The sequence below is a fragment of the Epinephelus lanceolatus genome, chromosome 24, assembly GCF_041903045.1.
Source record: "Epinephelus lanceolatus isolate andai-2023 chromosome 24, ASM4190304v1, whole genome shotgun sequence".
In the NCBI taxonomy this organism is placed as follows: domain Eukaryota; kingdom Metazoa; phylum Chordata; class Actinopteri; order Perciformes; family Serranidae; genus Epinephelus; species Epinephelus lanceolatus.
The window spans coordinates 9566426-9592861 of record NC_135757.1 but is presented as its reverse complement, the minus strand read 5'-3'; the positions used below and the strand labels follow the sequence as shown (position 1 = coordinate 9592861).

Here is a 26436-nt window from a genome sequence, read left to right as displayed (position 1 = left end):
ACGGTACCAAAATTGGTTCCCACTGTACGATACCAGTGAAAATATCATGGTTCTGAGTAGTATCACGATACCACAGCGAAAATGAGGCAGATGTGCCTTTTGTCATTTATAAAAAGATAAATCACTTTTCTATAATACATCAATGATATTTCAATGGAATAAATTACTTATTGACTTATTCATACTTCAAAAACAGCATCAATGAGTGATGAACATAGGGGGGATCAAAATAAAATAAGAATCAACCAGCCACCCTCCTCCCCTGACAGTCCCTTCATAAGTAAAGAACAGTGCGGTGAGGTTTGTGGGCCGTGAACGGCTCGTTTCTCCTCTGACGCATCACACGCCTGTGTTCGGCTGGCTCGGCTGTTCAGGTACTTCTGGGCAGTCCACACGCCAAGAAGAGGATATTATTGGAGCCAACTTCTCCTCGCCGGTAAGCCGATGGCCGCCGTATTTGACAGGAACACATTATTGTCTGTGTCTGTGACCCCCGTTCAACCCACAGTCGGTGGGATTCGCCTTTCATTTCTGCTGGTGGTTGAAATCTGTAGGCTGTAACTTTACAATCTGTAATCTGTAACTTTACATTATGTATGTTAAGTTATGAACTTAATTTTAAGTTAAGTACACAACTTTATGTTTAACACAGAACTTGACACTAAGTACAGCATGTGACAAACCAACCATGTTTTTTTTCCTTATCCAAACCAACGTAACTCTGAAACCTAACCGATGTAACTTTACGTTAAGTATTATGTTGAGCACAGAACTTTACATTAAGTGCGTAACTTTAGACTAAGTACAGTATGTGACAAGGCCCAATCATGTTTCTTTTCCTAAACCTTACCTGTGTAACTTCACGTTATGTATGATAAGTTAGGTACGAAACTTCAAGTTAAGTACGTAACTTTATGTTTAGTACGGAACTTTACACTTTGTACAGTATGTGACAACACCCAACCATGTTTTTTTCCTAAACCTAACCTGTGTAACTTTACTCTCTGAAACTTAACCTTTGTAACTTGATGTTAAGTATGTTAAGTACAGACCTTTACGTTAAGTACGTAACTTTACTCTAAGCCCAGTCATATTTCTTTTCCTAAATCTGACCTATGTGACTTTATGTTAAGTGTGTTATGTTATGTAGTACAAAAGTACAAAACTTTACGTTGAGTACTTACCTTTACAGTAAGTACAGTATTTGAGGCCCAACCGTGTTTTTTTTTGCTAATACAAACCAACGTAACTTTACTCTCTAAAACCTAACCTATGTAACTTAACGCTAAGTATGTTATGTTAAGTACAGAACTTTACATTAAGTACGTAACTTTACACTAAGTACAGTATGTGACAAGGCCCAACCATGTTTCTTTTCCCTAAACCTTTTAATGTGACTTTGTTATGTACATTATGTTGAGTACGTAAATTTACATTAAGTGCGTAATAATGTGATAACACCCAACCGTGTTTCCTTTTCAAAACCTAACCTGTGTAACATTACATTATGTAACTTTATGCTAAGTACAGTATGTGAAGACACCCAACCATGTTTCTTTTCTTAAACCTGGCTAACTTTACGTTAAGTACTTTAAGTTAGGTACGTAACTTTATGTTTAGTACAGAACGTTACGCTAAGTACAGTATGTGAAGACACCCAACCATGTTTCTTTTCCTAAACCTGGGTAACTTTACATTAAGTACTTTAAGTTAGGTACGTAACTTTATGTTTAGTACAGAACGTTACGCTAAGTACAGTATGTGAAGACACCCAACCATGTTTCTTTTCCTAAACCTGGGTAACTTTACGTTAAGTACGTTAAGTTAGGTACGTAACTTTATGTTTAGTACAGAACTTTACGCTAAGTACAGTATGTGAAGACACCCAACCATGTTTCTCTTCCTAAACCTGGGTAACTTTACGTTAAGTACGTTAAGTTAGGTACGTAACTTTATGTTTAGTACAGAACTTTACGCTAAGTACATTATGTTACAATACCCAACCATGTTTTTTTCCCCTAAACCTAATCTATCCAACTTTACTTTCTGAAACCAATCCTGCGTAACTTGCCTAACCCTAACTTACATAACTAAACGTTAAGTATGCTACTTAACGTGCAGTACATAAGGGCCATTCTTTGGGTGCTATTAATTTTCATATGAACAGATGTATGTAAGATATCATAGGAACTGTTGTATGAGGATACTTTGCCACTTTACACCAAACAGTCAACATCATGCTGGCACGCCACAGCTCTGGTAAAACTGCTGATTTTATTCAGACATTGGAAATTCCTCTGCAGCAGTGAAAAAGCTTGAAAAACCATTTGTTGTGAGGCCAGCATGAGGACTCTGAGCAGAGGTGTGTAGGTGTGTGTCTTGCCACGGTGAAGAGTCTGGCCAGCAGCCTGAGGAAGAGTTCAAATCTTCTCATTGGGAACGGACAGGGTGTGCCCAGTTCTAGTCTGGTACTCTCACAGTGTGATTGTGTATGTGAGAAAGAGAGCGACAAGGAGAGGAAGGAATGATTGCAGATGAGTGGAGAAATAGAGCTGAAGCCTTTAAAAGTCTTTTCCGATGCTCTCATGTGCTGTTTGTTTGAGGTGATAGGGACATGGCTGGAGGTTTGACCAAGCTGGACAGCTGTGATTGATGTAGCTGACTGTGTCCTTATTGACCTAACCCTGACATATCTTCCTGCTTGCATATTACTGTGTGTGTTTCAGTAGATAGAAAGATCTGACTTGAGAATCAGTATTCCCACCCTGAGCAGTGCTGTATAATAGAAGGGGAGCTGTCCATAGTCCTGAACTCTGCTGAATGGGAGCCTCAATGAAGCAGCTCCCTCGCTCACCTACTTTGATGTCTTTGTAAGGAGTAACTTTTTATGTGAGCTTTTAATTGATTCCATCATGGCACGCCGTTGGCATGTTTCCACATCACTAAGACCAGCCGGTGTTTGTAAGGAGTTTCATCTCCAGAGGATATAAAGAAGCAAATCCCACTAATCAGCTCAAGTACAGTTCAGTCTCTATTATGATCTCAGAGGACAGTTAATTTTCAGGGGAGGGACTTTATAGCGCACAGTGCAGCACAGTGCAACATGACAAATGCAACATTTACCCGCAACCATAAAACAGCAGAATAGTGGTGAGTCACTGCCTCTGCGGTTAGTGCTGATGGGCGATGGACATTCGCAACTCGGTGGCTGATGGGGGGGAAACAAATGATTGCATATGGTGGAGTGTTGTAGCCTGAACAGATGCAAGAGGACGGGGTAAAAATAAACATTTAATAACCTTTTAAGATATTCAACTTGAGTGCTTTTTTGCCTCCCATTTCACATTAATGGCATGCTGTGTGTGTATACTAGATAATATATGAAATAGCTCTGGTGTTGTGCTGTTTCTGGGGTTGAAAAAAACAACAAATCAGAACGTTTTCAGAGGAATTAGGAATGAAGACAGAATCTCTCTGTGACAGAGCCTGAAGATACTTTATGAAAAATGGTGGCAGATTCAGGCCGCGGGAAATGAAGATATTATCCTATATGTGATAGCGTTGTTGCAATAAATAAACAGATAACATGTACTCGGTTCTGCCTTGCTGCTTCTTTCAGTAAAATACAACAAATTGCTTGTTGAATTAAAAAACGAAAGGACAATATTTCCAACATTATTTTACAGAAGGAATTGATCATTTAACCGTACGCATAAGGCACCAATAAAAAATAAGATAGTTACCTACATTTTAATTTTAACTAACCCAAAAATTTAGCAAGTCCAATATTGCAGGCTTTCACCATGTGTTTATCGAGCACGCTGACATTGTGATGAAAAGAGGCATACCAGAGGCATCTTGGAGGGCTAGTGGTGAACTACTGTAGCTAGGATAACAAGCTGGGAGCATGCTAGCTCTAGTTAGTCCCAAGAAGTCCCCCTCCTTCTTTTTATCTCAACACTAGCTGGTTTATGCCCCCTGACATTTTGTTCTCTGCATTGTATATCATTTATTCAATGAAGAGTTTGCTAGAATTGTAACATGCTCACATGATCTCGATCATTTGGTAAAAAGGGGGCATTAAACTCAATCCAAGCTGTCTTAAGTTGGTCTTTTTCTTGTCTTGATGTTCCTCAAAATCAAACATTGAAACATATTGTGCGTTTTTAGTTTTGGCTCATGTAAATACAGCTACACTCTCTCCAGCACCAATGAAGAAGCAGCAAGCCGGGTAGGCAGTAAACATGGAGGGGAGTCTGGGGAGGTGCAAGAACATGAAAAGGTCCTGGTTCTCTCTGACTGTGGAAAAGGAGGAGAAACTGGTGGAGTGACGCAAGAGTCGGGGTTTAAATCAGTGTGGATCTAATTCACCTGCCAGCACAAAAATCCAAAATGGACGTCTGTGCACAAATGCAGTTTGTCTTATAGATCATATTGATGCCGAATTAACAAGATGACGGTCGTCTTATGATGCCTTTTATCTTGTGTATCTAGGTTATGTGTTTTTGCACATAAGGAATTGTTAATAAGTCATATTTCTTAAACTAAGTGTGACATAATGTTTTCCACCAGCAGCAGGATGGGAAATACTCTCAAAAGTCTGTTAAAGTCTTTTCAAAGTCTTCTAGTGTATGGTAGACATGAGTCAGCGACCTTGCTAACTGACACTTACCTGACTGACAGTTAACAAGCTACCTAAAAGGACAATGATGTAATGGGACATTAAGTTCACATTGTTCATTTAAGACAAGCATTTGTGCCATCAACTCATGTCTCATAACTGCCTCTCTTGTGGAATAGTTTATGCTACAACAGAGAAGGTCATAAAATAGCGAATAGGGCAACACAGCTTCTTCCAAGGATCCCTCAAAGGTCTGCAGCACTGTTGAGACATCTTGCATTTTGGTCAATGGTGCAAATTTGCATCTGCAACTCCATTGTAATTACTTGATTTTGAACAACAAACAAAACAGCCCTCCTCGCAAACACAAATTGGCTAAAATGAACACATTGTCAGACTTAATGATAAAGTGAAGCTACACAGCAGTTAAGTCTGATTATCAGGCTTGCCATCAGGAGCTTGAATGCTTTAGCTTTACGAACCATGGCTCTTGTCCAAAGTCTTGATGGCCTAGCGCTGCTCATGGTATTTGTGAATGTAAATCTGATTGTGGTCTTTCAATGGTAAGTGGAAGCGCTTTCACTTTCAAATGGACAGTTGGAAAAGGACACAGGAATCATCTGAATGGATGGATTCATTATCCTGCTGAGATTGTTCTCAAGAATATTTGTATTCCAAAGTGTTTCCAAAGCCTCTTTTGCAAATTAACAACTTTGTGAAACTCTTGCAATTTTCTCTGCTCTGCTTTTTTTTTTTACCCCATTATGCTTGTTTAGCAAACATCTGCACTCTGCAAGATGTTCAGAGAGCATGCAGAATGGAGCCTAATGTTCAAGTGTTACATAAACAGAAAGTGTGTGCACGTTTTCATGCGCATGTTTGTGTGTATGTGAAAGGCACTGAGAGCCAAAGCATGTTGTCTTCAGACAGTAAAGCCATATAAAGTAAGAGCACTTCCAGGGCAACTTTTAACAACGTTCACTGATGTTTCATTTATGAGCTGCGCAAAGTCACGGAGAAAGAGTGAGTGAGTAAGAGAGAAAAGAGCCACCAAAAAGGATGAGGACTGGATGAGAGGAAGATCAGGCGATGGCTGGAGTTGTCTTGCTAGGAGCTATGAGTGCGTTAAGTTGGAACATTAATGAGCATAACGAGGAAGACTAAGAGGAGAGAAGCTCCTTTCGGAAGCAAATTAGAATTTCATTTCATTTCAAGTGACAGATCAATGCCAGATTGGAGAGTCTGACTGACAACAGCACAAATCCAGTTAATTCAGCTTTAGATATATCTGTGTTACTGTGCCACATTATGTGCTCTTGATAATTAGTATATCGTGATACAGGTCCACAACCAAGTTATATCTGCAGCCCAGTTACCAGAAGAAAATGTTAGCATTGTACAATTCTCCAAACTAAGAATACATTTTATCTGTATGTTTCATACAAAAATGTAAACAGTGTCTGCGTTTCTAATGTGATGTTGTATTTTAGCTGACTTTGTCATCAGGAATTGGAGGGGATGATGGATAGCGTGTGCTGCGGACCACTGTTTGAGACCAGCAAACAACAAAATCAGTTGATTTTTTTAGTGAGTCATTGCTGCCTTTCCAGAGGGTTTTTAGTTACCAAACGTGGGGTATTTTTCAGCCACCTTTCACTGTCTTTCCACCGGGGATTGTGCCATTGCACAACAGTTGTAGTTTGCTGAGACATCACTGCGTTAACTGCCAGAATACTGCCACGAAAAGTGGTTTTCTTAAGCCAAAATATGATCTTTTCCTTAGCATAACCAGGTGATTTTTTTTGTGCTTACACCACACATTAACCCAGCGTTGTTGAAATGACAGAAGCATAAATGTACCTCAGTAAACATTTTCCTAATGAGTCCCATGGCATCCCACAAGGGTCCATCCTTGGTCCCCTTTCTTTTCATTTTTAAAAAAATTAGCTCCTGTGGCTTTTAAGGTTTGTCAATGGTACGTGAGCAGTTTAAAAACAGAAAACAGTATCTACTGAAAAGTACCCCTAACCTTTAAGCAAACATCTTGTGTGGTGTCCCAAAAGGATCAATCCTCGGTCCACTTCCTTTTTTGTTTTTAATAACCTAGCCTCTGTCTTCTAAACCAGTGGTTCCCATCTGGTGGGTCACGGATTGAAAATGGAATGGACCACAAGTGATGTACGAATGTTTCAAGTTTGTACGACACACACTTTATTTTGAAATACAGCTAATTTTCAGCTAATTTGAATGAGTCCTCTTCCTAAATACAGCATGATGTCAATTTTGTGAATTATGCTCCAATTTAAAGTAATACAGGATAAAGAAGGGTATGCCTACCTTGCGATTGACAAGTCTCTACCATAGCCACCTGCCAAATAGGATAGAGGCACAGTGATGTGTGTCCTTCCGATCGAAAAATGGTCACCTCTGGCTCCGAAATACCAAAATAGCGACGGCTAACATGCCAAACTCAAAGCTTCAGAATGATCCACAAACCAATGGGTGATGTCACGGTGGCTACATCCACTTCACTTATACAGTCTATGGCTGTAGCTAGTGGTTTTCATTATCACTTAACCTTATGATTATTTTCTAAATTTATCATTTTTATCATTTTAGAAAATGGAGAAATATGTCCATTATCGTTTCTCAGAGCCCATGTTACATCTTTAAATTTTCCTTTGTCCAACCAAGAGTCCAAAACACAAAGATATTCATTTCACGATCACACGTGCAAAGAAAAGCTGGAATATCACAGTGAATAAGAAAGAATGCACTCAAAAGAAGACATCTTGTATCTCAATAGGACCTTTCTGGCTAAATAAAGGATATACATTGTAAGCATAGATACCACATTGGTATACATCTGTTGTTGGGGCTGTCGCGAAGCTTTTTTGCTGCATTTTAAATCATGAGAGAGTGGAGGTGTCTGCTTGTATTTTTTTTCTCCTACATTATTCTCCTATTTACATCATAGCTCCATGATTCACCAGGCATTCATCGCACAGTCCAGAATGACTCAAAATTTATGTCACCTGTCTGACACCGATTCCGGCTGGCATTTTATTATCGCTCAGTGTGACGTGCAATTAAACCGTAAACTGTTATCTCATGCTATTTATGGGACTGAAGTCAGTTACAGTCGTGTATTATGGAATCTTTAAACCACAACTGGAGAAAAAACACCTTGTAATAATCCTTTTTTTTGGCCCTTTAAACTAGAGTTTTTAAAGGAGCCTGTTGCTAATTCTGATGATGATACAAGATGATACTTGAAATACGCAGGCTAAGAGTTACTTCAGGCTAATTGCAAAGTTTTACAGAAAGTTTTTTTTCGGTTCTTCATGTGTTTTCCGAGATTTGCATGTTGAGTAGTGTAAGGTCTCTTTGCATCTCATCTCTTTAGTCCCTGGAGCTGAAATACCTTTGATTGCAGTGGAATTTCCAAAAGCACTTAAGTCATTATATCAGTGTATAAAGGAAAGACTGGGAACGAACACTTTTCTATTTATTGCAGACTCAGCTGACATGTTAGAATGAATAAACTGAGAGAGAAGTGACCCAAACCCTGATGTGCATTTTCTATGTATATTTCATCGCTCCACCCACCACTTAACCTACATGTCCTTATGTGCTGAGAGGGGTCCTCAGCTCCACCATGCAGGACACTCAGCAGCTGAGCTTTTAAAAAGACAAGAAAAAAAGTTGCTTAAATTACCCTACTTGTTCTGTAGAGTGTAAAGTGGTAAGAATTGGCAGGGGGAGGTGGTTTTACGCTACTGGCTGTAGTAAGTATTGTCATTATGTAGGCTAAAGCATCTTGGGAGAGCTCTTCGCTTTTTGTGCAAATTCAGTCAGTCTTGATAAAGATCTTGAGGGTTTTTATGAGATTTAATGTCCCATGTTGAGTGTGTGTGTGTGCGGGCTATTCAAAAAAGGAAGGTCAAACTAAATTATTTTCACTCTGAGCAGTAATATGTAGCGAGGCCATTGGCAGACACAGTCCTTTGAATGACCTCAGTCCGGGGGGGGGGGGTCTTTGGAATACTGCAGCATCTTGTTTAAATTACAACTCAAACTCTTTGAATTGAAAATGTGTGTTGGTAAAGATCAACGCAGAAATGCCCCAGTGACTCAGATCCCTGCCTGCTCCTGACTTTCATTTGAAGCAACAGTCAGAGGCTGATGAATGTTAGGGTTCAGTGGCAGACTAAAGTCCAAGCTAGAAATTACTCATAAATCAGGGCTATTAGGCTACAGTGCATCTAATTGATAGCAGCTAAAGGTGGCTAGTCTTGCTAGAACAATGCCCGGTTTGGAATCACAATTGTACGGAGTGGTGCAGGGATCCTTTTCTTTTCTTTTTTTTTTTTTTTGGTTCCCATTGACATAAAGTCAATGGATTGGCCACTGGATTTTGGATAATGGCAGAAAATAAGCTCTGTGGCAAATAAAAGTTTATGATACAAAGACGTTTTGTTCAAGATAATCTTCACAAATGAAAACCACGTCTAGGATTTCTGAAGCATAAATACTACCGCCAAAAGTTTGAAGCTAACGTTAGGCTAAACAAAATACACTGTGTGTAGATGACTTCATCGTCACTTCAACAAGCCGTGTTCGGCGTGATGAGATTATGTAGTCTCATTAAGCCACTTGTTAGCAACCGCCGTTTTTAAGACAAGTAAAAGTGGCTTTATGCCATACAACAAAACATGAAGATATCTTAAAGTAATACTTTACATACTTTCAACCAGCTGTGTGTCACTGCGATGTGGGGAATTTGTGCAGATGAATGGTGTTTGGCTTCCCCCTGTGTCGGCAGCACCGCAAACTCACCATCCATACTGTGAGCAAAAATCTGCAAGATGTGCTATTTCATGTCACCAATGACACATTTTGCGTCATCTGGTGGATTTGGCCCAGTGGATGGACAGGGAGCTGCTGGACCTGTGGCACCGGGAACACCTTAACATCATTTATCCACACACACTCAACGGGGACACAGATATGGTTGAAAATCAGGAAAGTATCCCTTTAAGATTGTGCCCTGATTTCAGGCATCTAAGCAAAAAACCATTCAAAAAACCCTTTGACAATTAGAAGAGGGAACCAGAATTGATAAAATGCGAACTCATTCCAGCAACCTGACACATCTGTTGCTGCACGTCTAGTCACTGGACATTAATTTATGAGCATATTATGCATTTGTGCCTGTAAGATTACAAATATCACTGGACATAAAGACCCATTTCTAGTTATCTTTAGTTGCAGAATTCTCTGTAAACGCCATCATGGTTACTGATAAAATGTAATGAATGTCAGAGAAAAGGGGATTATAATCTACTGTGATGGGCAACTACATATTAGGCTCATGTGTATGTGGTACTATAGATATCACCTTGGCTGAACCCTGTGATGGATTACTTTACTGGATAGTAATCCGAGTCAGAGCCGCAGTGTATGAGGAATGAAACATTTGTTGAGATGCACCCGGAGCTCAATGTTTGGGGCTGCGCGTTCTTGCTGACTGGAGCATGTGGTGCCTGAGCGGGGAGGTCTGTGCCAGCTGGCTCGATTGCTTTCTGTGATAGGGAGGCCTTGACATATGATGCAGCAAAAAAAAAAAAAAAAAAAACCTGACTAGCTCCAGTAACCACCATCTCTGTTGCTAAATAAGGATGGGTGTTTATTCCTGATTGGGGGGGGGGGTATATTCAGATGGAAAACAATGGCTGACTGAAACTCTTTTTCTCTCACACAGTGACTATGCTTATGTAAGAGGTCATACCTTGTCATGCAAAATATCACAGTAACTCAGTCTTTTTTTTTTGTTATAAACAACCTAATGAAAAGACAGAATGAACATCTGTTACAGCAGTCTACGAGGAACTAGTAATAACAAATCAATTAGGCAGGGGAGGATTTACAAGTAAAACAAGCATTAAGATTCTAGTTCAGTCAAAAGCACTGACATGAAATAAAGTATGCTGCTCTGTTGATTACTTCAAGTCCACCTCCACTCAAAAATGTGTTATTCTTCTGGTAATGTCCCCTAAATTGTTTGACCTTGACTATACTGACTTGTATCTGTGCAAAGTTTGTCACCAAAACGGTGTTTTTACATTCCTGTCCTGAGTGGGGCGATGCCTGTACACTTCCCTAAAATCTAGGATTCAAACCAAAGCCAATAACTGTGTAATATGGAAAACACATATCAACGAGGGAACAGACTTCAGCACAACACCTGAAACCTCCAGTGCAGAGTGGCCAGTACAGAGGGCAGAGTTAGCTTTATCATAGTGAAAGTTTTGGCAGCAAACATGGTGGAGTGTGCATTTTTTGGATGCAAACCAGACCAATGTGAGCCCACCGTAACATCCTAGCAGATCCACTCACGCTGTGCTACCTACTTCAACAAGCTGTTCTCATGTACTTTTTTTATGTATACCTATGAAAAGTAATGTACCAGGATTCGCATATAAGTAATTGTTAAGGCTGCGATCTTGTGACGAATGCGCTGACGGGAGTAAAGAAGGACGTAGTATAGCGACCGAAAGTAAGGAGGTAGGGTGGGATGATGGATGGGCAAACAAACGCAGGACTTTCCCCTGGGAGGCCGGTGTTTGTCCCATGTGAAACCATGTGAACTCTGAGTTACTCTAAAGTATGTTGTCACATTGTCACATTACGTTAGGTGCATAGCTTTATATTTAGTATGTAACGTGACTATGGCTTACCATGTGTCTTTTCCTAACTTTTTATTTCTAAACCTAACCCATGTAACTTTACTTTCCTAAACCTAACTTTTTTAGCTTTACGTTAAATATGCAACTTTTCGTTAAGTACGATACCCAAATATGAATGTTTTTCTCAGCCTAACCCAACCAGTAGAGGCTGTAATTTGTCCGTATCATACAAAATGTTGTATGTGCACTTTTGTAAGATATCATATGAATGGTTGTACATGGATATATTGCCTCTGATTTCAGTGCGCAACAGACACCTCACCTGTCATTGGTCTGACTGAGGCTCAGACGTGTATGCCTCCGATGTTTCCTGTAACGCTGGCCATGTAGATACACACTGCTCTTTGATTGGTCAGTCTAGCACAAACAGCAGTGGTGGGCTGGGCCCAAGACCAGATCCAGAATTTCCAGAGATTTTTTACACACTTTAAAATGTATCTGGAGGGTAACTTTGAAGGCAGAGGCACAAGCTTAGCAGTACTTGTACAGGCAGTCTCTCTTAATACTAGCACCTTGTCAGAATAAATCAATTAATCTATTAGCTGTAAATGTAATCTGTGAAAACTATCTATTAAGTCAATTATATATCACAATCTCAATTGTTTCTGCCTGCTTTGCAAAGAACCTTTCTGATTAAGCCTTTACATGTTACATCCATTGTGTCATCCCGATGCTGCCCTAATATTTCTCATGCTACTACATTTTAAAAAGCATTACAATCAGAAATTTTCTTTAATTCTGCTCCGCCTCTTTCCTGAAAGATGGATCTTCTTAGTACATTTTCGTCAAGCAAAGGAAAATTGATTTAGTGTTATGGAGTTCAGCTTTTGAGGAGCAGTGTAGTTGACAGAGAAAAATTGATCCCTGGAGGGAAAGTTTTGGAGAAGAACATGGATTGATCAGTTTGGGAAAAAAAAAGTATTTTACTGTGGCCTTTTCAACAACCCTGAGAACAAAGCACCCTGCTGCACCTTTGGAATACATATATTAGGATTCCTGGTATGTCGAAGCATCAAAATAGAGGGAAAACAGTGGAAAGGCCTTATGTCAACACAGAAAGTTTGTGCTACAACAGTCAAACAAACACTCTGCTGCATAGGTCATCGAGGAGACAACTTTCATGGTGTGAATGTACGGTGTTGTGATCTGTTTATGTTTGTGAGTTCCCACTCAGAGATTCTTTAGTCAGTCACCTTTTGCACTTTTAGAAATAATTTTTAGGGAGGAGAAAGAAGTCTGAACCATTTCAGCAAAAAGGTTTGAGGATGTAGTTTTCAATGCTGCTTTTAGGATTTCCCTTTAAACATGCAGCTGTAAAATTAGTGTGTCTGTCACTGTTATGAAAGGTAAACACAGTTACTTGATTTCATGTGCTCATTCAGTGCAATTTAGTAGTGCTTGAGCTTGAATCCTCATGTAAATCCCTTCGTTTTGCTCAGAGAAAGCAGCTTGGAGCATGGATGGATTACTGAATGTGCCTACCAGACAGACACAGGGACCCATTGTGTCAGGGCCCCCCTGGTCATTACTTGTAAAATTTCACTCAAATTAACAGGTAGGGACCAAGAAGAGACAAAAAATGGCCACAAAGATACACAAAACAACAACAAACACATGCGAAGGAACTAAAAAGAGACACATAACCTCTACAAAAAAGACACAAAACGACCAAATAGGACACAAACATACCTCAGAGACACAAATTGACCTTTAAAGAGACACAAAACGACAACAAACACATGCAAAGGAACTAAAAAGAGACAAAACGACTACTAAAAGACACAAAATGACCAAAAAAAAAAGAAGACACAAACATACGTCAAAGAGACACAAATTGACCTTTAAAGAGACACAAAACAACAACACAGACATGCAAAGGAACTAAAAGGAGACACAAAATGACTACTAAAGACACAAAATGACCAAAAAAGACACAAACATACCTCAGAGATACAAATTGACCTTCAAAGAGACACAAATTGACCTATATAGAGACACAAAACGATAACAAACACATGCAAAGGAACTAAAAAGAGACACAAAACAACTACAAAAAGACACAAAACGACCAAAAAAAAACCATACAAACATACCTCAAAGAGACACAAAATGATCTAATGAGACACAAAACATTTACAAAGAGATGCAAAGGAAACACAAAGAGACATAAAATGACCAAAAAAGATGCAAACATACCTCAGAGATACAAACTGACCTTCAAAGAGACAAAAATTGACCTTTATAGAGACACAAAATGACAACAAACACATGCAAAGGAACTAAAAAGAGACACAAAACGACTACAAAAAGACACAAAACGACCAACAATACACACACAGCTCAAAGAGACACAAAATGATCTAATGAGACAAAAAACATTTACACAGAGATGCAAAGGAACTACAAAGAGACATAAAATGACCAAAAAAGACACGTCTATACATAAAAGAGACACAAAAGGACTTCAAAGAGACACAAAATGACAACAAAGACACACGAAGGAACTACAGAGAGACAAAATGAATACAAAGAGGCACAAAACAACCACAAAGAGAAACAAAGATACACAAATATACCTCTGAGAAAGACAGAATGACCTTAAAGAGATTCAAAGGAACTACAGAGAGATACAAAACAACTGCAAAATGACCAAAACAAGACACAAATATACCCCAAAGATTCACAAAATGACTACAAAGAGATTCAACTGGACTACAAAGAGACACAAATTGACCTTTAAAGAGACACAAAACAATAACAAAGGCATGCAAAGGAACTAAAAAGAGACACAAAACGACTACAAAAAGACAAATAATGACAAAAAAAGACACAAACATACCACAGAGACACAAACTGACCTTTAAAGAGAGACAAAACGACAACAAACACATGCAAAGGAACTTAAAAGAGACAAAACAACTACTAAAAGACACAATGACAAAAAAAGACACAAATATACTTCAAAGAGACACAAATTGACCTTGAAAGAGACACAAAACGACAACAAAGACATGCGATGGAACTGAAAAAGAGACACAAAACCACTACAGAAAGACACAAGATGACCAAAAAAAACACACAAACATACCTCAAAGAGACACAAAATGATCTAATGAGACACAAAACATTTACAAAGAGATGCAAAGGAACTACAAAGAGACATAGAATGACCCTAAAAGACACGTCTATACATCAAAGAGACACAAAAGGACTTCAAAGAGACACAAAACGACAACAAAGACACACAAAGGAACTACAGAGAGACAAAATGAATACAAAGATTCACAAAATGACTAGAGATTGAACCGGACTACAAAGAGACAAAAATTGACCTTTAAAAGACACAAAACGATAACAAAGGCATGCAAAGGAACTAAAAAGAGACACAAAACGACTACAAAATGACCAAAAAATACACAAACATACCTCAGCGACACAAACTGACCTTTAAAGAGACACAAAACGACAATAAAGACACGCAAATGAGCTAAAAACAGACAAAACGACTACTAAAAGACACAAAATGACAAAAAAAGACGCAAATATACTTCAAAGAGACACAAATTGACCTTGAAAGAGACACAAAATGATCTAATGAGACACAGCATTTACAAAGAGATGCAAAGGAACTACAAAGAGATATAAAATGACCAAAAAAGACACGTCTATACATCAAAGAGACACAAAAGGACTTCAAAGAGACACAAAATGACAACAAAGACACACAAAGGAACTACAAAGAGACAAATTAATACAAAGAGGCACAAAACAACCACAAAGATACACAAATATATCTCTAAGAGACACAAAATGACCACAAAGAGATACAAAACAATCACAGAGACACAAATTGACCTTGAAAGAGACACAAAACGACAACAAAGACATGCGATGGAACTGAAAAAGAGACACAAAACCACTACAGAAAGACACAAGATGACCAAAAAAAACACACAAACATACCTCAAAGAGACACAAAATGATCTAATGAGACACAAAACATTTACAAAGAGATGCAAAGGAACTACAAAGAGACATAAAATGACCCAAAAAGACACGTCTATACATCAAAGAGACACAAAAGGACTTCAAAGAGACACAAAACGACAACAAAGACACACAAAGGAACTACAGAGAGACAAAATGAATACAAAGATTCACAAAATGACTAGAGATTGAACCGGACTACAAAGAGACAAAAATTGACCTTTAAAAGACACAAAACGATAACAAAGGCATGCAAAGGAACTAAAAAGAGACACAAAACGACTACAAAATGACCAAAAAATACACAAACATACCTCAGCGACACAAACTGACCTTTAAAGAGACACAAAACGACAATAAAGACATGCAAATGAGCTAAAAACAGACAAAACGACTACTAAAAGACACAAAATGACAAAAAAAGACACAAATATACTTCAAAGCGACACAAATTGACCTTGAAAGAGACACAAAATGATCTAATGAGACACAGCATTTACAAAGAGATGCAAAGGAACTACAAAGAGATATAAAATGACCAAAAAAGACACGTCTATACATCAAAGAGACACAAAAGGACTTCAAAGAGACACAAAATGACAACAAAGACACACAAAGGAACTACAAAGAGACAAATTAATACAAAGAGGCACAAAACAACCACAAAGATACACAAATATATCTCTAAGAGACACAAAATGACCACAAAGAGATACAAAACAATCACAGAGACACAAATTGACCTTGAAAGAGACACAAAACGACAACAAAGACATGCGATGGAACTGAAAAAGAGACACAAAACCACTACAGAAAGACACAAGATGACCAAAAAAAACACACAAACATACCTCAAAGAGACACAAAATGATCTAATGAGACACAAAACATTTACAAAGAGATGCAAAGGAACTACAAAGAGACATAAAATGACCCAAAAAGACACGTCTATACATCAAAGAGACACAAAAGGACTTCAAAGAGACACAAAATGACAACAAAGACACACAAAGGAACTACAGAGAGACAAAATGAATACAAAGATTCACAAAATGACTAGAGATTGAACCGGACTACAAAGAGACAAAAATTGACCTTTAAAAGACACAAAACGATAACAAAGGCATGCAAAGGAACTAAAAAGAGACACAAAACGACTACAAAATGACCAAAAAATACACAAACATACCTCAGCGACACAAACTGACCTTTAAAGAGACACAAAACGACAATAAAGACATGCAAATGAGCTAAAAACAGACAAAACGACTACTAAAAGACACAAAATGACAAAAAAAGACGCAAATATACTTCAAAGCGACACAAATTGACCTTGAAAGAGACACAAAATGATCTAATGAGACACAGCATTTACAGAGAGATGCAAAGGAACTACAAAGAGATATAAAATGACCAAAAAAGACACGTCTATACATCAAAGAGACACAAAAGGACTTCAAAGAGACACAAAATGACAACAAAGACACACAAAGGAACTACAAAGAGACAAATTAATACAAAGAGGCACAAAACAACCACAAAGATACACAAATATATCTCTAAGAGACACAAAATGACCACAAAGAGATACAAAACAACCACAGAGACACAAAATGACCAAAAAAGACACAGATATACCCCAAAGCTTCACAAAAAGACTACAAAGAGATTCAGCTGGACTACAACTGGACTACAAAGAGACACAGAAAGACACAAATACACTCTTAAGAGACACAGAATGACCTCAAAGAGACACAATACAGTTACAAAAAAGCACAAAACAACAATGAGAAGAAACAAAATTATCACTGAGACGCAAAACCATAAAAGGTGCTGATAACTATAAAGAGACGCAAAACAAAAACAAAAAGAAGCGGAGCCAGCACAATGTCTGCGTGTCTTGCTTCTATATAGGAGAGGTGGTGGGGCCCTTGGCATGTCTGTGCCCAGGGGCCGATTGTCTCATAACTCACCCATGAGGACTTACATTTTTAAAGAGTATTTTTTGCCACCGACGACGGCAATATCACTCAACTGTAACTTTTGTCTTCCTGGCAGAGCCGTTTGCCCTTTTCTGTCTCCTTCTGACATGAAAAGAACGACTTGTTTTTAGCTGGAGGAAACCCAAAAGTGAAGAGTGAAATATTAATGCCATCCAGGTGATCTTTAAGAGTCAGTTTCGTCTCAACACTTCCCGCTGTGTAGCTCCAGCTCAGAGATGGAGCGATGTTTCCACACACGTTGCTGCTCTCTGAAAAGCCTCTTACTCCACACACACTCACATACACAGTACATGCATGGTTGCACACACACTGTCTCTCCCTCTCATTTTCTCTCTCTCTCTCTCTCTCTCATACACAAATACTCATACTCTCTCACACACACACAGCATGGATTTGTTTTCTCTGTGATGAGAGGGATTATGGGATAAAGGAGGCGAGGCCACGGCAGTTTAGTTCAGTTTGGACCAAAGCTGCTCTCGGCAGCAGCACAATGACAAACACAGATGAATGTCTGGCTACACACTGGAGATCCGCACAGCCGTTAACGCCACGGCCTCCGTATATTTTGAGCACAAGAGCCTCTGATTGGGATTCTGAAGTGGCGGTGGATCTGTTTTTCTTTTGGATGACTGAAGATCAGCAGAAGCACGAGCGTCTGACTGGAATCCGTGCGTGGCAACAGAATCAAGAGGAGTTAAACTCGAAAGCCCGAGAGTGCTGAGATGGATCTATTGCCTTCTTTTTTGTTTCAGTGTCTTTGCAGCTGCTGTTAATGGAAGCATGGGAGATGTGTGTGTTTCTTGAGACAACTGGAGTATCATTAGTGAACTTTTTTTTCTCCTACACATCTGATCCGCAGCATGACTGAGAGGGTCTGATGCTTTCACCAGCAGCTTCACTGCACTCCAGTGGAGCTTGTTTTGCACTTTTCATCTAAGGCCAAGTTTCTTTTTCACACCCTGCAAGCTATGACATGACTGACTGATGTATTCAACTCATCAGCAGCACAATATGGGAATCGATCAGCTGGATTCCTACGGTGATGACGTCCTCATCTAGTACGCGCTTTCCTCTATTTTAAGAATTTGTATCGACAGCTGAATCAGTCTGGGCCTTTGCTTTTGAATGGCAAACGCCCAAGAGCTGAGGCTGTGATGGGTGACGTCACACAGTGGAGAATATGCTGTGTAACAGAGTATCAGTCTAGATCTTGGCACTGCAATGCCATTAATCTATTCATTGTTACTGTAGCTATGCATCAGCTCGCTGTCGTAGATTTGAGGTCAGGACAATAAACCCGTCCTCACGGTTTATGGCTGTGGGAGGAAACGTTCTCCAAAATAAATCAAATATGAAAATGAAGTGCACAGATGATTGAATTCAGTGTTATTCCTCCGGCTTGATGATCTTTTACTGCATTCGGGATTATTTCTGTGGAGAGTTTCATGAGCTGTGCATGATTAGTCACTGTAGCATGTGAGACTTAACTCAGCCCGGATGACTCAGGAGGGTGGTCTCTTCAATTTTCATTAGATGGTGGACTTTATTTGCACAGTTCACGCTGAGGTGACACATTGGACCCCTGTCTCCTCCCTCTGCCTCTCTACATTTTCCCCAAACCCTCTGTGACATTGTTTGAGTAATCTGCGATAACCAAACCAGCTGTCACATCAGTGCCTTCCCTCGCCGCACGCGCGCAATCTCGCAGAGCAAGTACCACAGCGCTTGCCCGTGCACGAAGCCATCGATCGGCCATCTACGGACCCGATGAGCTGTTATTTGACTGCGGTCGATTGCACTAAGCAGTGCTATCTCACACTGCAAGCCACACGTAGAGAGACAAGAGGTCACACTAATTGGGCTGGGAGGGATCTAACCGGAGCGTCTCTGAGTGTTTTTATCCAGAGAGGACAGAAAAAAAGATTCATCAATTCACCTCTGATTCCTTTCTTAAATTATAAATCAGGAGGTTCATGCGCTGTGATGTTTATTTATGAGTTCTGTTCTCTGTGGATCTTCTCTCTGCATGAAAGTCCAATCAATCTACAGATTTGTTGCAGCTATTGAAAGTCTAATCCAGTGGTTTTGTTTAAATGTTTTTAAATGCTTGTTTTCTTAGAGGTGACTCCAAGATACTAGATTGAAACTATATAGGAATCAAATGGTTTTACTTGAGAATCTGAGTCTTTAATATATTCCACACAACGCTTACAAAAATACCTAACAATCAAATGCTGATTTTCTTATTCTTTATGTTGCAGCCATAAGAACAAAATGTCGGGCTGGCCACCCCCTGGCCCAGGCTCCTGGGGTGGACTGCAGGGGCCTCCATACAACTGGGACAGCATGAACAACACCAGGGAGGGACGGGACTGCCTCACCACGTATGTACAGCATGACACCATGTTTGGGCCGGGCGTTCTTACTCCCAACTCGTCAAATACAGATGCTTGGTCAAAGTGGCCTTCAGCGTCTCATACCTACGTACCCAGGAACCTTTTAGTGTCTGTATGAGACACACTGGGACGCATCATTATTAGAAGCTCTGAGCCACCAACGTAGTATAAAGAGCAGGAAAGTCCAGGGAGGTCATGAGGTGGGAGGGTGGATCAGTCAAACAGACACAGGACTTTGACCCAGGAGACCACTATTTGTGTCCCGTGTAGAAAGCAAAAGTCAACATTGACTTATTCTGACAATGTAAGGTTAGTGATTTATGTCACTAAATAAAGAAGAAGAGCTAAAGTATGTATACACATCTCTCAAAGAGCACTCACCTCGGTTGTGTCTGTGCACATGTGTCTTTTGTGGCAACTTACCGACGACCAATACTCAGTTGCAGAGATGGGGAGATTGGCTTTCTGTAGCTGGTCTCCACCCTTTACTCCCCCACAGTGTGCCATTTAATTGACACTTCTACACCCCCGCAAAACCCTCGGCAGTGCAGGATTTGGTTCGGATGCAGCCTAATGAGCGGAAACGGACACACCAGCCTTGAGCATCCAAAACTGGCCCTAGAGGGATTTGTAGAGCGTCACAGTTTGACTCGTATGCCACAGACCAAGTGACGGTATTTAACAAGTCGGGAGTGACTGTGTGTTGGTTCATGTAGGTTTGGATGGTGTGCAATCATCATTACAGTCCACACAGATGCATATGGTTTCATTATAAAGATCTACTGGAGAATGATAACCGTCCGTATTCATCAAACTTCTAAAGCCGGATGGATGGAGGGCTCATGTCAGAGAATGCCACAGCAAGCTTCTACTGTAACTGACATGTCCAGCTGACTAACCCTAAAACCAACCACTGATGACACTATCAGCCAGCTTGAGTGGAGCTTAGACGGGCCAGTTCACATCGCTGTGTTCTAATGTTCAGAAAACAGCTGCGAATCTTTGGTTTGATCTGGGCGTAAGAGATACGCTTTTGAATACTACAAGGAGTCAGTTTCAAATCAAAAAAGTTTTAAAAGTTTTAACCTGCCCTTTCCTCTCCAAAAGCAAAAAAAAAGTCGCCATTTTCAGGTAGTTTTGCATTCCACGTGTGTGTGCAGTGACTGTTGTCTGTGTAAATCTGTTATGCAGGAAGTACATTTCAACCAGATAAATGTGCAAATCCTCAAATTGGAGAGGCGTCGAGGGCTTGGCATACAGAATGTTATGCACAGTGAATCTGGCTACTGCAGTGGAACAGACTCTGTTAGGCAGACGTGTCTGATTTTGATAAGCTGTGATCCAATTAACTTCATTGACATGGTGTTTTGATGTACAAATTGCTTTATGCGGTGGTAAAACTATACTGTGAGTTAATTGACAATGGATTCATATGTGTACCTTTCCTTTGTTTGTTTCCTTTCCTGCTTGTACTCTTGTTTTCCAATTACCTTTCCTCGTCTTTTTTTATGCTCTTCGCCACATTTTATTTCTTCTACTTCTCACTTTCCCTCGCATCTGTTTGACTTTTCATCATCCATTTTCCTACTATTCCCTCTCTTTACTGCTATATGACCTCCCCCTGGCTCCTCTTTTTTCTCTTTGACATGTCCTTTTCTTCTGTCCTCCTCTTTGCTTTGACCTCTTGACATCAATTCCCTTCCCCTGGTCTCTGCCTTCCCAACGCTGGTTTTCTGAGTTTCAGTGGACAAATGCAGCACTGATAAAGTAACACATTCAACACTAGGCACACTAAGATCATTTTCAACACCCCTGCCACTATCTTCTGTACTTCTTTTTCTGTTTTATCACATGCTTTCATCACGTCTTATTACCACACCATATATCTTCCTATACATCCTGTCTATACATTGTTATATTTCCTTCTTTCCTCTCCACCATTTCATTTCCTTTCTTGCTTTTATCCCTCGTCTTTTCTGCCAATTTCCTCCTCTTTGCCACTCCCCCATTAAATTCTCCCCTCCTGTTCATCTCATGATGGAGGGTCAAATATGACAAGGGAGACAGCTCTGGTTATGTGGCTTTGTTCTCAGAGAAAAGCTGTTGGTGTTAGACGAGGTGACACAGATTGAGTGTCACAAATGGATTCCTGGGAGACAGAGAAGGAAAGACAAAAGAGAGCGAGAGTGAGTAAACCCCGTAGATGATTTGATTATTTTGGACAGATAACTCCCCCCTAACCTTACCTGACATGATCCAGCAGGTTTGTGAATGCTGTCCTCCACTCAAGTGTCAGTGTGTTTGAAATCCCTGAAATATGTGCAGCTAGACTGTATTTAGTCAGCCCAGTCGCCAGAATATAATGTTGGCATTGTACCTTTTTGCAAACCGGGGATATGTTACATTACATTTGTCCATTTCAGTTCAGTCTGTATTTTTTTTACGAGAGTTAAGGACATTTCCAGCAGTTATTGTAGCGACAAAAGTGGGTATTTTTTAGCAATAGTTCGGGACATGTCCAACCGTGTTTGTACCGAAACAAGTGGGTATTTTTAACAAGAATGTGGGACATTTCCAGCTGTGTTTGTTGCGACAAATGTGGGTATTTTTTACCAAGAGTTGGGAACCTTTTCAGCTGTCTGTGGTGACAAAAGCTGGTATTTTCTTAGGAGAGTTTGGGACATGTCCAGGTATTCTTGCAGCGACAAAAGTTGTTTGTTTTGTTTAACAAGAGTTGGGAACATGTTCAGCTGTGTCTGTAGTGACAAAAGCATGTAGTTTTTTAATGTGAGTTCGGCACATGTCCAGCTGTGTTTGTATTAACACATGTGAGAAGTGTTTAACGGGAGTTCGGCACATGTCAAGCTGTGTTTGTATCGACACAAGGGTAATTTTTATCCAGAGTTCAGGACATGTCCGGCTGTGATTGTAGCGACAAAAGCAGGATTTTTTTAATGAGAGTTCGGCACATGTCCAGTCGTGTTTGTATCGAGAAATGGGTATGTTTTTTTATCCAGAGTTTGGGACATGTCCGGCTGTTCTTGCAGTGACCAAAGTGGGTATTTTTTAGCAAATGTTCGGGACATTTCCAGCGGTGTTTGTAGTGATCAAACCGCATATTTTAAGAAAAAACATGATACTTTTTTCTAACCCCAAACAAGTGGTTTTGTGCCTGAACCTAACCACACATTAACCACAGCATTGTCACAACATAAAACTGAAATACTGAAGCATAGAGTTTTCAGCATATCTGCAACTGTAACAGCATGGTGATTGGGTTGATTTATCTGCACTAACAGCGTCTAAAATGGCCATTGTTACACTGAACGTCAGTTTTTAGTGTTAATTTCTTATTCTAAAATAGTTGTGCCTATCACGACATGAATTTAATTGTTTTTTCGGTTCTATTTGTCAGTGGGCTCTTCCTTAAACAATATTGATAAGGCAATATGGATAAAATTATTTAAAATTAATATAAATTATTACAGTGATGAATCAAGACATTGTATATTTTTTCCCGTACTTTTAAAAATACCAGCGATGAGTGTCTTTTACATTACATTAAATTAATTTAGCAGGTGCTTTCATCCAAAGTGATATTCAGCAAGTTTATTCATACCCATAGAGACAAATTCCGAGTATGATGACCAATATGAAAAAGTGCCTCCTTAGTGGGGAAGGGGCAAATCCCAGTTGTTATTGCCACAGCACACACCACTACACTCTTTCCCCCGAAGAACCACAAGGTCATTTCTTAGGTGGTGTTTTGAAATCCACTCCGAGATGGCTACCAGTCACACTGATATAAAAATCTTGCAAATCCAAGATTGCCAGAAAACAATCAGTTAATTTTGCTAATATGTGACATTGCTTGGAATGCCCAGAGATGAAAAAAATTGTTTCTCTATGGAAACAAAAATAGAAAAACCTGGCCAAATTAATCTCACAGTAAATATATCATAATATCACCCAGCTCTTCTCATATGCTCAGCTAAAGTAAGTGGTGCCAGCTGGCTAAGACTAGGTTTGCTATGTTTATTAAGCCTGTTATGTAACTGTAACGTACTACTCTTTGTCCTGGACTGTATCGCATCTTTTTTGACTCGTGGTGGTTACCTGTTGAAGTCCTTTGAAACTTGCTCTTGATAATAGACTTGATAATAGTAGATAGCATTTTTTGCAGATAGGTTATCCTTGTAATATCTGTCAGTAGCTGGCTACTAAATTACAAGTTAAATGTTGGCATCTAGAACCACTTGCATGCTCTCCCATCCATCCAATGACAAGCAGCAACACCAGGATTTGACCTTTTTGTATTCAGCTTTCCCCTGACCCCCTGACATCCCAGCTCTGCCCTCCCGTGGGATTAAACCCCAGCGACCATGACAGGGAAGATGAGCCCACACAACAGATTGGAACATGCTTCATTACAGACAGATTTAGTTTGAGATTTCGGCGCCGTATGTACAATACAGATCAATGCAGTGATGAGAGAGGGAATGAGAAAGCGCAAGAGGGACACAAGGTGGCGGAGATTGAGACTGATCCGGATTGGAGGGAGATGAAGTCGCGTCCCGGATGGTAGGAACATACTTCATCATCAGGACAGATTTAGTCAAAGCTGCAGGTATAGAACCAGATAAATATCAATGGGTAAAGCCACACTGCTCATGCAAAATATGATAACAAAATTACCTGATAAAATAAAAGTTAGAAAGTTAAGTGTAGTTGCAAACCAAACACCTGTGACTATGTGAAGGTTAGAATGGATGAGGCAGGAAATATATTATGCTGCGCTATATGGACAGTAGAGGTAGACAAAGATGGAATGGATGTTGGCCAGGTAACAATGGACACCCTGTGCTGGACTTAATGTGCAGAGAGAAGGCAATGGCTGCCAAGGGAGCCTTTTAAGCTGTGAAAGAGGGAGGGAGGTAGAAATGGAGACAGAGGGAGAATGAGTTAACCCCACTGAAAGCATATATCACCTCTTAATTAACAGGCACTCTGCATTCTCAGTGTCCCGGTCGAGACAGGCGTCTGAGGTTCAGCGAGCAGAAGGGTTTAATTTAATATGGTACATTTACATTTTAGTGGTGCTCTCATCCTGAGTGACTTGCACTAAGGCAAAGAAAAGGACAGTGTGATATTTCACCAATATTAACCTACATTAGCGTTGCATTAAATGTTGGTGGCCCCATATAGCCAGCAACAGTTCTCTCTTTAATCAAGGGCATTGCCACCGTGGTTTAGTGTCAGTCCCTCAGAGAGAACATAGATGTATGTCCGGACTAGTTATTGGAAACGACTGGTGAAATACCTGCACCTGGGGGCACAACACCCGCTAGTGATAACTCGGTAAAAACCAGACGCCTTTCGTGGCGCTATACCAAATGAAAAAACAGCAATGGGCCGCTAAAACACATCCAGCCTTGTTGTTTGTTGGTCTTGAACAGTGGTGAGCAGCTTGGCTGGTATTTTGCTTTGGTCACAGGCGTCATGGCGTCTCGACTAGATGGAGATCAAGTTTTAGACTAATTACCTGGTTCTGATGACACCTTCCTGGCTTGATAGGCAGCGATATCTCTCTAAAAATCAAACAGTTGTCATGGCAGTATCCCTGGTAGAAACGCAACAGTGCCTCGCTGAAAAGCAGCCGGTTGTGTTGCTTGTTGTTCTCCAACAGTGGTCTGCAGTAGGCTCACCATTTTGTGCTGTTCAACGTACAAATATTCGTAAGTGCTATATCGTAGACAACTGGACTTGCTCACGTTTCTTGAAGACTTTTTGCCTCTCATCCAAGAAGCTTCTTCAGTTCTTGAATGAGAGGCGAAACGTCTTCAAGAAACGCAAGCAAGTCCAGTTGCCTACGATATAGCACTTACGATTACCATGACCTGGATGACTGAGAATCTTCATGGACAACATACAATACTGGATGAAAACAACACGAGAAGCCGCAGGAAAAATGAAATAAGCAGTAACTAAGCCAAAAAAAGTTAATTTGGAAACTTCTTGCTTTTGTGTTTTGGCCATGCATTGCTTTATCCACCTACAACACAGTCTTACACAAAGACATGAAATGGATTCAACCTCTCAACAAGGCATTGCATGGTGTTGGCACGGAATGATAACAATGATGATACAAAGTCTTTTACGAATGCTCGCAGTTTCATTGTCAAACAGCCGCAGTTTGGGTAGGTTTAGGGACAGAAAAAACAAGGCTTGGTTTCAAGATCAAAAAATTACTTTAAGTTAAGGAAAAGATAATGTTTTTGTTTAAAATAACTACGTAAAGGATATAACTGACATAAACTTACTTACTTTGTGTACTTACCTAAAGTACCTACGTAAAGTTCTCTGCGTCCGTAAAGTCATGTGTAGGGTTGTGGCAGTATACCGGTTTTAAAGTATCCTGTGATGGAAAGTGACGGTTATCATACGATGTACATTTGCAGATTTCCGATATTGAAAAACAAAATGCACCTGGACAGAGAATCCACCTTTATTTTAGCATTTTCTAAAGGGAGACTTTTACACTTTCTTCCATTAAAAGAAATGGTTTAAAGTTTCATTTATACCCTGAAACCACAATATTTTCTGAGACAGATATCGTACCATGACAATCTAATACCGCTGTAACCCCAGTCACTTAACTACGTTGTCTTGATTTTACACAG

At 39.9% G+C, this 26436-nt stretch overlaps 1 protein-coding gene across 2 annotated transcripts in view; it reads left to right on the top strand.

Moving 5' to 3' along the window:
* Positions 1-26436, top strand: part of LOC117250014 (FERM and PDZ domain-containing protein 4-like) — a 68750-nt gene that overhangs the window by 14914 nt on the left and 27400 nt on the right. Inside the window, exons 1-2 of one of the 2 annotated variants that reach the window (XM_033615948.2) lie at positions 17448-18418; positions 19622-19744. In XM_033615948.2, the coding sequence (XP_033471839.2) occupies positions 18345-18418; positions 19622-19744 (197 nt within the window). In that variant the 5' untranslated portion in view covers positions 17448-18344. Of the gene's footprint in view, positions 1-17447; positions 18419-19621; positions 19745-26436 lie in introns of those variants that run through there. The other variant, XM_033615949.2, reaches the window with a different exon arrangement.